Source organism: Chelmon rostratus, chromosome 20 (genome assembly GCF_017976325.1).
Source record: "Chelmon rostratus isolate fCheRos1 chromosome 20, fCheRos1.pri, whole genome shotgun sequence".
Taxonomy (NCBI): domain Eukaryota; kingdom Metazoa; phylum Chordata; class Actinopteri; order Chaetodontiformes; family Chaetodontidae; genus Chelmon; species Chelmon rostratus.
In genome coordinates this window covers 11,661,849-11,677,800 of record NC_055677.1, presented here as the reverse complement: position 1 = coordinate 11,677,800, position 15,952 = coordinate 11,661,849, and the positions used below count along the sequence as shown (strand labels likewise).

At 40.7% G+C, this 15,952-nt stretch overlaps 1 protein-coding gene and 3 non-coding genes across 4 annotated transcripts; all 4 read left to right on the top strand.

Moving 5' to 3' along the window:
• The first annotated feature begins 972 nt into the window (after window positions 1–972).
• Window positions 973–5,458, top strand: rpl7 (ribosomal protein L7). The gene is made up of 7 exons (XM_041961271.1): window positions 973–1,024; window positions 1,517–1,616; window positions 1,756–1,922; window positions 2,567–2,704; window positions 3,723–3,832; window positions 4,537–4,752; window positions 5,382–5,458. Exons 1-6 carry the CDS (start codon window positions 1,011–1,013, stop codon window positions 4,743–4,745), a joined length of 738 nt encoding a protein of 245 aa, XP_041817205.1. The 5' UTR covers window positions 973–1,010; the 3' UTR covers window positions 4,746–4,752; window positions 5,382–5,458.
• Window positions 2,860–2,951, top strand: LOC121624323. The gene has a single exon (XR_006007867.1). It is a non-coding gene; the product is annotated as a small nucleolar SNORD12/SNORD106 (small nucleolar RNA).
• Window positions 4,135–4,224, top strand: LOC121624324. The gene has a single exon (XR_006007868.1). It is a non-coding gene; the product is annotated as a small nucleolar SNORD12/SNORD106 (small nucleolar RNA).
• On the top strand, window positions 4,801–4,893 carry LOC121624318. The gene has a single exon (XR_006007864.1). It is a non-coding gene; the product is annotated as a small nucleolar SNORD12/SNORD106 (small nucleolar RNA).
• Window positions 5,459–15,952: the final 10,494 nt, after the last annotated feature.

The following is a 15,952-nucleotide window of genomic DNA, read 5'->3' as shown; positions in this document are numbered from 1 at the left end:
CTGGGGACCAACCCACCATCAGATCCTAGTGTAATACCAAAATATTGCATTCAGAGAAAGTATGAACATAGTGTGTTACAAGTAAAAGAAGGCATTGTTATTCAGAAGGTCCCTTGGGCAATACATTTTTGACCAGTGTTGGGCGGTTAAATATACTGTAGCTCTCAATGCTGTTTAGGCCCATAAGCCTGTGTGATATTTGATTTTGCATCAACAAATATTTGCTCAAGAATCTGTAAAGAAAGTAAGCCTTAAAGTAACCTGAAACACTCAATTAAAGTGAAAATATGGCAAAACTGTGCTTTGGCCACACTTTTCAATCAAATTAAATGTGCATTTATTTGGCTTTTGAATTCAATGTGACCTCTAACGTCATCCTACAACACATAACCTTGCTGTGTATCATACTGCCTGTGTTTTATAACCTGAGGTGGACGAGGTGGTCTTTTCTCCGCTGAGATCCAGGACTCAGCGGAAAGGTGCAGCGAAGGAAACTTGCCCCTTCAGGTGCTCTGTTATCCTGGTCTGCAAAATGAAGTGTTTGCGCCCTCTGCCGGTTCAGCGAGTGCATAACCACTACCTGTGGCATGGAAATTGGAAAGGTAACGTTACAAACGTACGGTAGACGATTTTATTCCACAGCGATACCACATTTGTGCCGAAAATGTGGCAGAATGACCATTTAAATGTTATCTTAACGATAGCTCTCCAGAATTTGTTGATGAACTTGTAACGAATACCACTGTCCAAACAAAACAAAATAAAAAAATGAGCGAGATATGACACCGTAAATTTCGGGACCATTCCACCAACAATAATACAAGAGATCACTCTAACAACTTGATGGCATATTTTTTCAAAACTACGATGACAAAGTTGTTCTAGAATACTTGTGGTGGACTAACAACAGAAATGTACAAATCAGGCAGATTGAAGGACAGCCCACAGAGGTCCTAAGTCCTTTAACGCGCACATGCGCAAAAGAAAATTCCTCTTTCTCGGTGGACGCAATGGCGGACGCAGAGTGAGTGTTTGCTGCTGTATCAAAATCTAAGCACATCCAGTGTTTAAATAGCCATCTTTGTTCATTTTACACCCTGGATAGATTGTTTAGTTTCTATATACCACAGTCCTGATAGTATTATTGAGGATAGCCATTCTTATTGTTGTAACAATCACTTTATGGAGACTTACGCGGACCCGGTGAAGCAGTCCAACATGGCTGTCTTTTCAGCCTCCATGCACTCAAGAATTAGTTAGTTCATGTGCTGAAATAGACGCAAAAATTGACCGCTACAATATGTCGTTGACATTTATGCTACCTTTTATGCTTCCGAGACATGTAAGATAGGAGTCGAGGGAGTAACACAAGCGGTGTACAAGCCGGTAAATGACAGGTTAGCATCTAGCTATTAGCGCGAGGATGAGATGTTAGTCAAGGAAATTAGCACCGTGAGGATAGTATATTGTCAATGTGTTTCCAATTCGGTCCTTAAACTCTGTATCTCCCCAACAGAAAAAAAGTTCCGGCGGTCCCTGAGAGCCTTTTGAAAAGGCGAAAGGCCTTCGCCACCATGAAGGCCATTCGTATCAAGAAGATGCTGGCTGAGAAAAAGGTAGGTTGCACGCGTGTAAAACGGCCTGTTTCAAAGAACTGATTAGACTTGTGTATCTGTCGGCGTCACTGTGCTGTGCTGTCAATAGGTTCGGTAGTTTTTGCATTTAATGGGTATGTGTTGCGTATGTGTTCCCCAGGCCCGCAAAGTGACCAGGAAACTGATCTACAAGAGGGCTGAGAAGTACCACAAGGAGTACAGGCAGATGTACAGGCGTGAAATCCGCCAGAGTCGCACTGCTCGCAAAGTGGGAAACTACTATGTGCCTGCTGAGCCCAAACTGGCCTTTGTCATCAGGATCAGAGGGTGAGTAGCATCAACTATATGCAGACAGAACATCATCAGTTACATTTACATGGATTGTTAGACTTCCAACAAGACATTATGCTCAAGCTGCTGATATGGAGTGTTAAACAACCATTCATTCTCCTGCTCACATGCCATGCTGTGTTGCCTACTTCCTGGTTTATTTTTAATGTTGATGTCGGTTTTTGTAAACATTTAATCTTGTATAGACCAAATATAAATTTTCTATCTTGCATGCTAGTTTAGAGTACATTCAAAGGTGGCTGATACAGTTCTCTGTATTGAGAGCATGTGAAACAGTTGATCCATTCAACAGTTAAGATTTGTTGTGCAGTACAGTCATAAGTAGTCAATATTTATTTGGAGCTGACAGACTCCTGTTTAGATGTCCCTTTCATTCAGTAGTGCCAAAATTTGGTTGTTATAGCAATCCATGTAAATGTATTCGATTAAGTTGTTTGGTCTGTAAATGCTTTGTTAGTTGTGTGGTTAATGATGCATGCTCTTTCCCCGACTTATCGACTATGGTGATACAAATATGCAAAATAAGCCAATTATATCTGAAACCACAATCAGTATAATAGACAAGAAAGCTGCATGCTTTTGCTAACACATGCTAACCATTGTCTTGATTTCTTTTCCAGTATTAACGGTGTCAGCCCCAAGGTCCGCAAAGTTCTGCAGCTGCTCCGTCTGCGCCAGATCTTCAATGGTGTGTTCGTCAAGCTGAACAAGGCTTCAATCAACATGCTCAGGATCGCTGAGCCCTACATCGCCTGGGGGTAAGGCTGTCGTAACCAAAACTTGATATTGACCTTATAATGAAAATAACATTCCCATTGGTCACCATGCTGGATATTTGATGTTTATAAACAGTACTGTTACTTATGGTCTTCTGAAAGTAACACTTTTACGGCTGAAAATAACCTGTCTCTGGAATGTGGTTAATGATGCTGAACTTTTTTCCCCATCTTATCGACTATGGTGAATACTGACTGAAACTAAGCCAGTTTTGTCTGAAACCACATTCCTTGATAGTAATAGATACCAGACAAATCAGTGATGACACTCTGGATATGCTTTTTTGTTGTCTTTTATGTAAGTCTTATTTCAATCATTTCAAACTGCCCCCCCCAAAAGAATACTATTATAACCTATTTGATGCACCTAATGCTGCAGCTCTTGCCTATTATGTTGACTTCAGCTGTAAGGAAATAACTACTCTTGAACAGTTAACATTGAAATAGACCTAATATCACAATCTTGATTGCAGTAGGTGAAAGCATGGCTACACGAAGTTATAGCTTTAATGGCTTGTTATCAGTAGAATATATACAGTTCAGTCTCTGATCTGGACTGCTGCTGCCCGGCTTTCTTCGAGCATTATGTACCTCTGGTCACAACCTTATAAGTGATGACACAGCAGGCGATTTGCTTTTGACTTGAAGACATGACCCAAAGTGCCACATGTTTTGAGGTTATAAGATGAACACTAAAGTTAGGTTTATATATGTGTAATATATATATATATATATATATTTACAGGCTGTAAATACCTCTTAAATTGAATTGGAAAAACCTCCAAGGTTACACAACTTCAGTGCTCATTGTTTCTGAAAGATCCTAATTTAGGTTAAGTCTGTTTGGAAGCCTGTTGTGGTTACAGTTGAGGTAAATTGTACTTTTAGGAGGAAATTATAAATTCTGTCATAATGCCTGATGGATGTTACTGATATGCAAGTCTTCCTATGCTGATGTTTCTCAGAAGAACTAAATTAATATGACCTGTTGTTCCCCCAGGTACCCCAACCTGAAGTCTGTGCGTGAGCTCATCTACAAACGTGGCCATGGCAGGATGAGGAAACAGCGCATCGCCCTCACAGACAATGCTCTGGTGGAGAAGGCCCTCGGTATGGGAATGTCATACCTTTTTACTTAAAAAAGTGTGTGCAAGTATACAGCTGTGTATGAGGTGAAGATTATTCTAGAAGAAAACCTCATGTAGCTTGTGACCAATTAAGAGTAACATTATTACTGAGGAGGGATAGTAATAGGTAACAAGGTCTGCTGTCTCACTGAGCATCTTCATTTTAGACAAGACATGGTCTTAAGACAGTATTAAGTTATTTAGTGTAATTTATTGCTGCTACAAAGTACAATGTTTCAAAATCAGAATCATAACAATATAGTGTTAGATTAAGGCATAGTTTTACATGTGGTTAATGATGCACACTTTTTTCCCCGTCTTATCGACTATGGTGAAAAAACTGAAAACTAAGCCAGTTGTGTCTGAAACCACATGTCGGTCTAACAGTGACTCTACCATTAGGGTAACAAACTTGTTTAGCTCAACCTTAGTGAAACTTTGTGTCACAAGGTAAAATGTTGAGCTTTAACAGAATCTGGTGAACTTGTTGTTATATAATAAAGCCCACTCCTGGTTAAAAAAAAACGCTCATATCAGTAAAGCCAAAGCTGTCCAATATGCAGTGTTGGACTTAAGTCTTCCCAGTTGGTAGTAACATTTGAAGAATCGTCTCTTGCTTTCACTAAGTAGAACTAGTTGTCTGCAGGCGGTTATGCAGTTAAACATGTATTGCTTTTTGATGTGCAGGCAAATATGGCATCATCTGCGTTGAGGACCTCATCCATGAGATTTACACAGTTGGAAAGAACTTCAAGCCCGCCAATAACTTCCTGTGGCCCTTCAAGCTGTCATCACCCCGTGGTGGTATGAACAAGAAGACCACACACTTTGTGGAGGGAGGAGACGCTGGCAACAGGGAGGATCAGATCAACAGAATGATCAGGAGGATGAACTGAGGATATGGTGAGTTGCAGGAACATTGCAGGTCTCAAAAGTATGCATAGCTCATTAGGTGTGGTTAATGATGCATATTCTTTTTTCCCCATCTTATCGACTGTGGTGAAAACCAGCTGACAATAAGCCAACTATGTCTGAAACCACATCTTCTTCATTAATCTTCTAATCATCCACTGCGGATGCTTTATTCTGTGCAAGACACAGGGAAAAAGTAATGTGAGGACAAATCCAACTTGGTTCATTTCATTTCAAAAGCAGATTGGATCCAAATACGCAATATGGTAATGATTTTCTTCCAAAAGATGCGTTTCTCAAACTCAGTATAAATAAAAAATGACCATTATTTTTAATGGTGTAAATGAGTTGGGTGATTCCAGTCTCAATGACGCTGCCACCTTTGAATGTGCTCCACTCATTACCAGTGTGAAACAAGTTTTTATAGTTTCCCAGATATGAATTATGGTCCCTATACTGCCCATAAGAGTTCTTAATAATCAGAGTACTTTCAGAGGACGCATGGAATTAACATTGCACTTAGTTATTAATCTGTTGGACATTGTTTTGTATGTGGTAACAAATGAAGACAACCATGGTTAGGTGTTCCATCATTAACAATGTGTTTTTTGCTCTTTCAGGTTTCCAAGGACTCAAAATGTACAATAAAAACATGAAAAAAAAACTGTCTTGGTCTTGTCATTAATTTGTGGTGCCATTTAATACATCAGTGTGCCATTTCATACATATTTTTGTTTTGGTATTTTGAGATATCATCCCCCCCCCTCCCTCAACTTCTGTCATTTGTTTTGAAGCAGTGGTGGTTTGTTTTAAGACCACCATAGACCCTCAAAGTGACATGGGGACAATATACAGATTTCAGATGCAAAGAAAGTTATATGTGAGAAAATTGTGCAGCTTCTGTAACTCGTTAAACATAATACACGCATACATATTGCACAATATGCACAATATTTACACTGCGATTATACCTTGTAGATTTTCATGTAATCCTGTGCAATTTCTGCTTTTAGCCTGTGAAATACAGATGATATAGATCTGTTTTTAGCATAATGCTACACTCCATGTACTACTAATTCTATGGCTTTAAATTAAGAAGGGAAATGAAGAGGAGCTCTAATACAGGGTACAGCAGAACAGGCCCCGGATATGTCATGTAACGGTATAAATGAAGCCTGTTTCCATGGCGACGCAGTGACTCGGTAGCATAACGGTGAGCTGCAGCGTAGCATTGCTGCTCGGGGATGACTAGTTTGTACGAATTAGCCGCTATAATGACCAGGCGTCGCATATTTGCTCTATAATCGGTTAATGTCTCCAGTCATTGTATGGCGGCTCCAACATGATGACTTTCCAGGTTAACTCATCGCTACCAACCGCAAAGGCTTTAATATCAGACGGAAGCTCGACTAGCAGCCAGCGCGGCCCTGATGCGGTTGGATATCCAGCATACAGGAACTTCGGGATGGGGGCAGGTGGAGGACAAGCAGCCTTCACACAAAATAATCTCATGAGGAGGAAATTTCCTGTGATGCAACCCTTGAGCAGTGAGTAAGCGTGTATCTGCTGAGCTCATTCAACGTGCAGCTAGCTTAGCACTTTGTTTAACAGCGTTCATCTCTGTTGTAGAGTCCAGGGACTGGGAAGCCTTGGTTGGCGGCATCATAGTTGGAGGGTAAGATGTGTCAGGTTGATCTTGTTGATATTACACTTGATTAAACATCCTATACTAACACACTGTGTTAAGTATGTCATTGTTTTGGGTGGAATTCGCCTTTATTAAAAACCATGTTGTGGCTGCTTCTTCATTCTCTTTCCTCCATCTATGTGTAGGTCACCTAACTTAGCCAAAGATGACAAACTGCAGTCAGAGAACAATGACCCAGAGAAGGACATCTCTGGCAGACACTTTCTTTTTGATAAGAAATGTAAGGATTGCACGGTGTGTGTTTCGTTATTACAGCTGCGAGTAGATTTGTATTCCTTCCATTTTCTGACTCAGTAATATTTTGATCACATTTGACCTAAGAATTGGACTGGGTTTAAGGTGATGACTGGGAGGCTTGTTCCTGGATTGTAACCTGGCAACCAGTAGGTGGAGGTGTCATCACGCATAATGAGCACAGGTCTCATTTCAGTGACTACAAGTGTTAACGTTGATGCTTGAGAGCAAATTGCAGATATTCCAATTTTACAATAGCAATCAACACTATTTATATAGATTTTGCCATATTGCCTTTTTATTTAAAAATATTCTTAAATATCCTTTCAGAGGATGATTGTCTTAATATCAGATGCTAAATATATGTATATTTTTAGGTGCAAGGTTTGAGAGGACCAGAACTGTGATTCCTCCCCTGGCGAGAGACTACCGTATGTACAGACCTGGCAACCTGCATCCCCTCAGCTTGTCCAAGGAGCTTTCCCACAGCCACGCTGGGCGGCCTTTCACCCTGGGGTAACCAGTGGATTAATGTCACTCAGTGCAGTAGTCGTACTCTTCTTAGCATATTTCTGGAGACAGCTGCACAGATTGCAGTAATTAGACTGACTCACTGTCTCATGTACAACCCAGATTCCAAAAAGTTGGGACTATGTGTAAAAGTTAAAACAGAAAGTGACAATTTTCTCATCCTTTTTTGACATATACTCAATTAAAAAAAACAACAACAGGAAAGTTGGAAGTTGTGGAAAGCTCCAAAAACACCTTTTTGGATTATTCCACAGGTAAACAGGTTGATTGGTAACAGGTGATAGTATCATGATTGGGTTTGAAAGGAGCATCCTGGAAAAGCTCAATCGCTTACAAGCAAGGATGGAGCGAGGTTCACCACTTTGTGAACACATGATTGTATAAAGGATGTTACTACATGGGCTCAGGAACACTGTAAAACTGGTAAAGCAGTTCATGTATAAATGATTGCGTTCTGTTTTTATTCATGTTTTACACAGCATGCCAACTTTTGCTGGAATCAGGGTTGTATGACAAGAATGTGAGAAAAAAGCAGCCGGACACAATACATTTTTAACATGCATAATTTATCTGTCAAAGACACAAGATTTAAAGCTGATTGCTTATTATGTTTAATGTTCTGGCAGCACGGGAGACTTGATTCTAGCTTGAATTGAATCATTATTATTTTGCACAGTAATCAAATCACAGTCATTTATTACTGTAACTCCTTCAAACTGTTTAGTTTGAGTTCAGCACTGATTGTAAGTGGACAGAATGCTGCCTTCACTTTCACATAGTACTTAAAATCAAATTTGGGAGAACATACATATCTCGTCTTTTCACATAAAATGAGTGGATCCTCTTGATAGCTAAATGAAGATAAATTTGGGCTAATGCCATCACAGAAAGACACCAGATATAAAGGATTTATCCCAACAGCCATCATTGCAGCCTTATATTATGTATGATCATGATGTCCTCAATTCTGTCTTCCAGCTACCCTGAAAGGTATGAACTGAACACAAGCCCGGCCATCCTCTTTCCCTCCACTTTAGTCCTCAACGGCAGAAACACCTTCTCAGTTAACAACTGCAAGCTCAGCAGGTATTTTTGCCCTTACAAACTCGAACAGACCAAGCCAATCAATAGTTCTCTCAATTATTTCTCAGACCTGTGCCTCTTCTACTTCCCCCCTGTCCTGCAGGCCAAAGGTCAATTATCCAACCTACAACCTTCTGACTGTTAAAGACAATCAAAAGAGTGAGTTAATGTGATGCTTTGACTGTGAAGCCAAGACAGGTATTTGTTCAGGAATGCACTGCTTGTGTAGCAAGCGGACAGGAGAATCCAACCTTCGACCTGTACAGATGTTTATGATGAGTTATTGGCAGCAAACGTGTCATTATTAAGGTTTTTACATCTTCAAACAAAAAGCACAGATCATAACAAAGTGGGACAAGGGGTCACGTGGAGAAAGGGAATTATCAGTGTTGTCAGGCAGAGTGTGGGTTTCTCCTGAAGCCGTCGCGTTTCAACTTGCCCCAGTTTTAAAGTGCAAATCCTGCACTTTTCTCTTTTATTTTACATTTCTCGTTATTTTTACTGTGAAAATGCCAATCACACTCACTGATTAGGCACAGCCAAGTATCCAAGACTTGATCCTTAACTGATATGCATGCTAATATAACACAAAATGAGAATATGTAGCTAAAACGCATCAGTGCAGTGCATTTTGATTTAAGCTAATATGTGGATTGCGCAAACAGAGCTGCGACCCAACATCATGAAAATGGCCGTCGTTATTTTCAGGGCATCATTTCTTCTTCTCTCCCTTCCATTAATCTGCCTCCGCCTTTCGCCACACAGGCCAGTCCTATCCGGACCCAATGGTCGGAGCCCCTCGCTCTTTCATCCACAGGATATCCGAGCTGTCCTCTTTGGAGGGTGAGACGGTGAGACAAGAAAAGCTCAAGAAAATGCGGAAACCTCGAAAGCCTCCATCCTGACAATCACCTCCTCCCCAGTCCCACTGGTTAAGGATCAAAACCTTTGAGTCTGTGCCAACGACGTCCGAGCAAAGTAAAACTTTTAGGCCACCATGTTCCTTTCAGTGGCTCGCTCTAACTGCTTGTTTGTCCTCAGTGATATTAGTTTCCTGCTTAACATGGCTGATCTTCACATTTTGGGACTCCTGACCTGAGCTTCTCTCCGTTAGTCATTACATGTAGTATTTACTGTGGTAGATTGCAGCGTTTGCTACAAGAATAAATGCTGATGATGAATATTATTCAATATTTTCTCCTCTGACTCACAGCTACCAGTAGTTTTCCACTCAACACCTGCATGAACAGATATTTATTTTACCTTTCCAAAGGCTTGTAATGGCTGTCATGTAATACTGCCATATTTATCACTATATCATCACAGATGCTGTCAAGCTTGGATCTCATTACAACAGTGTTTTGAACAATGCCTGTATACTAATTAAAGTTTGTTAAAGGCAGAATGAGTGAGATTTGCAGGTTGCGGTTTATAAACGTTCAAAGCTGGGCCTTCAGCAACACCAGAAGCCTCTTCCTGGATGCATGCTTAAGATCTAGTGCCTGGTCACTATGCTTCTATAGAGTCCCGCCCTCACACCCTGCATGCTGTTATTGGCTGGAGGCTACACATGCCCAAAGGTTTGACAAAAGGTCAGCAAGGTCCCGACACAGCAAAATAATGAAGTACAGGCAGAGTGTCTGCAGATGCACCCACACACACCTCTCGTGGGTCAGAAGTGATGATTGAGAGGCTAAATTTTGATGCATGAGTCTATACATTGTTTTTTTTTTAGGAAATCCTACTCATTCTGCCTTTAAGTAAGTAACATATCTATGTTAAATAGTTTAGCAGAACCATTATTGTGCCTTGTTATACGTCTTCCTGAAATTAAATAAATTTATTTTTGTTATTGTTACTCTTTTTGTTAAGAGCTTCTTCCCTTGTGTCCTGTAGCCTCTAGTGGAGGTTAAAAAGGGAGCTTCTCCTCCTTTTGGCATGTACATATGGACCAGAATGCCTACAAGATTGCAATGAAACATAATCTACATTCCATATCTGCAAAACAGACACAAAACTGTGCCCCCAGATCCCAGAATGTGGTACTTTCCCACATAATACATAGTTTTGTTGCTGTATGGAGGGCAGCTCATGTCTCTGAATAGTCTTGTTCATTGCATTTGACAAAGACAGCAGTCATTGCAATTGTCTTTTTGTTTGGAGACAAAATGACTCTGTTATTATTTGATACCGTTGAAACAAGTGTTATCGTTTGTGCTCATTTATAATTTGTAATAATTCAATTTGCACAGTGATTGATCTGTTGTTTCAGCTCTTTATTGTATCGCTGTATTCCTAATCATAGTGTGAGCAGCTTAAGCAGAAAGACAATAGTCATAATCATGTTGTATATCATTATATATCATATCGAGATTTAAGATGCCGTACACATACTGTAGCCTGAGTCAGTGGATTGTAAAACTGGAATACTGTGCAAACACTAGAAGAATAAAGGGACAAGGTTATGATTTTTCAAAAGTAAGAAAATCGCACAAAAATACATCGTGTGTGACATAATTCTCATTTTTCACACACCTAGAAACAGAGCCACCTCGCTGTCTTTTCAAGGAGCGTCACTGAGATCATTTCGCGTGGAGGCCGGTGGGCAGATCAAGGCTTCTCGATGATCTGAAACACTTCCGAGTGAAAGATCAAGGTTTCTCCTTTTTCAAATTTCCATTTAATTAATCAAAGGGGAGACAGAAGAGGGTAGAGAGTAGAAACAGTCATCAGAATGTGAATAAGATCAGTGATTTTGGTCACTGTGCCACTCAGCTGTTATCTGTGTTTCATTTCCCAAGCTCCTTATTAAATACAAATGTGATGTTGTCAGATGTTCGGTTGTGTTTGCGTTCCTCCCTCCCTCCCTGCGTGTGAGGTGTGCATTTCAGGGACACACAGTGACCTAGAAACACAGAGCCATCCCCTTATTCACGCTAAGCGAAGGGGGGGCTGCGTTCAGGCTCAAACGGAGGCCGGGTCTCCCTCTTCTTGCAGGGTTTTTACCGTCCCTTTCAAGTGTGGTGAAACAAAATGACCTGGAACAAACAGTCAACAATGAGGCCTTTAATAAGAGCTGTACTGGGGCCTGCCCACAAGTGGTTTATCGTTTCACTGTAGTTCTGCAGAGCTCTTAACCAGGACAGAGTTCAGTACTAATTTAAATCTGCCAGAGTTCATTTTGATTGATTAATGACTTGCTGGCTGCAAAAATGCTTCATTATTTTATCATGTCTCAAATAGCTTTTAGGGTTCACATGTAGATCTGTTTTTTTAAATCTTTTAATCAAACGTTTTTGCTCATATTTGCTACCAAAATGTTTGCGTCACTGTTATTAATATGGTGTTTTCTGTCAGAAGCAATAGATGAGAGCGGACTGCTCAACCGGCGCTACAGTGAAGAAAAGCCAGGTTGTGTTACTGTTTCGGCTGCCTTGATAGTGTGCCAGTTGACTCTGTCAGCAGGGATCGGAGAATGTGGCCTGTCTGCCAAATTTTAACTTTGCCAACGCCTCAAATCAAAAATGCCCCAAATATGTTCGGGTCAGTGTGAGAGGAAAAGAGCCAGCTTGGGTGTGGGGACAAAGATCAGTGCTTCATATAATTACTGTGGATGATGTGTTTGCTGTTTAGCGCCAGTGCACTACCTTAAGATGGTATAAACAACACTTGGTAACACTAATATTAAGGTATGCAAATTCACTATTAACTAGCTGTTTTTTAGTATGCATATTAGTAGCAAATTGGTTTTTTTTTATCAGTCATTATAAAGCACTTATTAATGCCTTACTCTGCATGATCATATTCTATAACTACTAGGTCATTAACTAAGCGTTTTCCCTCAATAAGCTCCTCTTTACTGCTTATTGATAATAAGTAAGTAAGTTGTTGTACATGAATTAGGATCTTAATAAGCTAACTCTAACCCTTAATAACCCTGACACCCAGAATAAGGCTTTAATAATGCTTTATAATGCCTGATAGAGGGCCAACATGTTACTTATATAAGCAACTAGTTAATAGTGAATATGTGTACCCGAATATAAAGTGTAATCCAATATTTTTATAACAAGAATGACTGTAATGTGAAAGGGATCACTAGTGTTGTAGAACCCACTGAGGATTATCAACCTGCAGTCTCCCTCAGCTCTGTGGAGCTTTATGGCATCTTTTAGCTCATTGTTTTGGTTTTTCATCATATAACTTCAGCATGTTGGTTCAGATTTTTACGGGTTCCAGCCTTTCAAATGTGAGGACTTGCTGCTTTTTCTTGTCTTACATTACAATGAAGTGGACAAAGAACGATGTTTGATGGCATCAACTCGAGCTCTGTGAAATTGTGAGGGACATTAGACCAAACAAACACTGAATCAAATGAAACAAACCAAATAATGTTTAGTTGCAGCCCTATTCACATGATTGTTTATATTTCATACTATAGATCGGCACCGTGCAGTCTTCGTCATACCCGGCAGCGTCATATCTTCTATTTACCAAGAAATTAACATAAAAGACCTCCAGCCAACCAATAAAAATTCTTTCTTTCTGAAGGCTATAACTCTCCGACTGATACCTCCTCTCTTGTGAAACAAGTTTGGGCTCTAACGAAACTTGTTAAAGGATCCTAAAAGAGAGTTACACAGTGATCAAAAACAAATGATAGAGCAAACAAGCGACATGTGTCAGCAGGTCCCATAGTAACCTGTGCGTCTGTGTATTCAAGTAGGGCGCTCAGAGGTCAAATCTCCGTCTTTGCCATCATACAAACACAACAGAGCCCAAAACTATGTCAAATCTATGGCAACGGAGCTTATGGTGCCGCAAATATTCACTCATTTCTTTGCTGGTGCTCGAAGTCTAGAACCTCAAGATCGTTTAAAAAAAGCCAAGATAATTTTTATCTTTTGAGAATGTTTGCATACACGTTTTTACAGCTGCCAGTTGAGGAGGGATTTTTTTTTTAGTTTCAAACCCCAAATCAGTCTTTTGCAGGTATGAGTGCGATTCGACATGTTTGCCAAAAACATGCTCGTCAAAGCATGACTGAGAGATATGATTTTCAGCCCCAGTCCTTGACGTATATGCTTTTGTGGTTACACTTTTGCCCTTGGCAGAGCAACACACACGTCCACACGCACAAGTTTGGAGGCCCTAACCTTTCCGCTGCTCTCTGACATTTCACAACATGATTTATGAAATCCACCGCCACCGCCGCGTCCTCTCTCATAGTCATTACCAGAATTTCATTTCTCTCAGAGGCAGGGGTCGGCCCCACTCCCTTCCCACACATCGTGCCTCGTCTGCCTCCTAATGTCTGCATTCGTTTAAACACGTGAGCATATGCCAAGATGTGTGAGTGATGAGGGGATAATCACCAGTGATGATGTCAGGAAAGACGTTCATCAACATCAGTGTGTTTGTTGTCATTACATTTTCGCTGGTCCAGGTCCAGCGAGCCTGCAGAGCTGATGCCAGAGTGTCATCACCCCTCTTTGTTGCTGTGGTCCTCAAGAGGTGTGCTATCAAACAGTAATGACCTGGACTGAACAGAGCTTCATTAGTGGGATGCGCTAGGCATATAGATGCTCGTGTAAGTGTTGCATGAAGAGACTGACTCAGGGTCATGTTTAAAATTGTAATCTCCACGTACAATATTTACAAAATTGTCTGTATTCTTTGAGGCAGCTTGGAAAATCTCAGTGTCTTTCACCTGGATTCACGTGTTCAGCCTCATTTATCCGTTTCCCAGATCGCCCACTGCCAGAATACTGAGTTCTGATGACACCAGCCAAGTCAAACATCCAACTCCTCAACTCTTTAAATAATGACTCATACGCCTTACTCTGTGTGTGTGTGTTTCATGGCCAGGTACATCATTCACAAGAAATAAGATAAAACACTCCCAGACATTCTCAAATGCCACCACATGGAAGAAAGCACATTTACAGGTTACACGCACGCACGCACACACACACAGTACAGTACAGATGTGCATGTGGATGGAGGAAGTAGGAGACAGCTGAGCAGTAAATTTAGAGGATTGTGGACAAAGGCTTCTATTCATGAGACAGAAACTGGCTGTACTCAACAGAAAGAAACAAACTTGGACTAATTAGCCTGACTAAATTTTTAATTAAATATTTGGTTAAGGTTAAATATTTCTGAGGTCATGTTATATTACATTTTGGATAATTTATTAAATGAAGAAAAGTAACAAGTCGAAAAGCCAACTGTAAAAATGTAGTTTTTTTTATGCAGGTTCTTATGAGACACTATCATGTGTTATTCTCCACAATGCAAAACTGCTCCAGTCGTGTGAGACGTAGTGGGTGTTTTCCTGGTCAGAGGTGACATCATCAGTTCACCTTTTTACGACATGTGGCGAGATGAAAAGGTGCATTCTAGCATTTGTCAACAAAAGGTTTTGAAACTATAGCAACCCAGGTCAGTGATCGCCATGGGGACAGCGACGGTTTGCATTCCCCACATAGGCGAGATGGAGCTAGGATTCACCCTGCCGTCTCCTTGACACCCAGTGCAAGAAGTGCTGGCATGCAGGCTAACTAAATCCAATCAATCTCGCTGTATTGCTTGTATTTGCCAATTAAAATTAGCTGTGTTTATGACTGTCATCAATTCAGCCTCTGACACAGCGGCCTGTGACAGTTTGAAGACCATAAACAGACAAAGTTAGAGGTCTCTCTCCTGTGTAATGCACGAAGAAAACTCCAAGCAGAGTGTGTTGCTGTGGGAAGGCTGATTGTCTTTGACAAGTGCACAGTAAGGGCAGGAGGTCCAGGGTTGGGGGCCTGTCAGACATAAAACACACATGCTTTGATGTGCACTTCCAACGTGCTGGAGCCATAGCAAACTGATGCAGCTGTAAGTCTTGCATCAGTGGACAGATCAAATCAGCACTGTAAATGCAATGTGTGTGTGCGTGTGTGTGTGTGTGTTTGTGACATTTCAGCTGTGTCCTCTTTGTTTTTCACAACATAAAGCATTACTTTACTCAAGCTTTTGAAATTAGGTCAGATAGAAGTTTATTTTCTTAAGAGAAACATATAACACAAGACTTTAGAAGGAGGAGTATATATATCATATGAAAAGTTGTTCATTTTAATATTTGTAGTTCAAAATGACCAAACACAGTCTTACTTGTGAGGTCAGTCTGGGTTCAACTCCCTCAAACTTTAATATACACTGATTCAGACACATGCTCCTCCGTGATGCTGCTGCTGATTATGGTGAAGATGAAGGCGATTACTGTCGCTTGACCTACCTGCTTATGGCGAGAAGAAGAATCAAAGGACCCCCCTCTGCTCTCCGCAAGCTGTTTTTCAAGACAGCAGAGGCAAAGTATCCAGATTATAACAAATATCTGCTCCTTCTATAGCAGCGGCGAGGCCTCATTCCCTGCTAATGCTCCCTGCCGAGGCCTCATTTGTATCCCATGAGATGGAGGAGTGACTGCTCAAATAAAAGCTGACCCTTTTGAGTTCACAACATCCTCAGACATTCAGGCTCCTTGAGCAAACATAACAGTGAAAAATGCTCCCTGTGCCCTGCAAAATGAGGTCTAATTTTACTTACAATTCACATGCATCAGTTATTGGAAATGATTTCTTTTCCTTC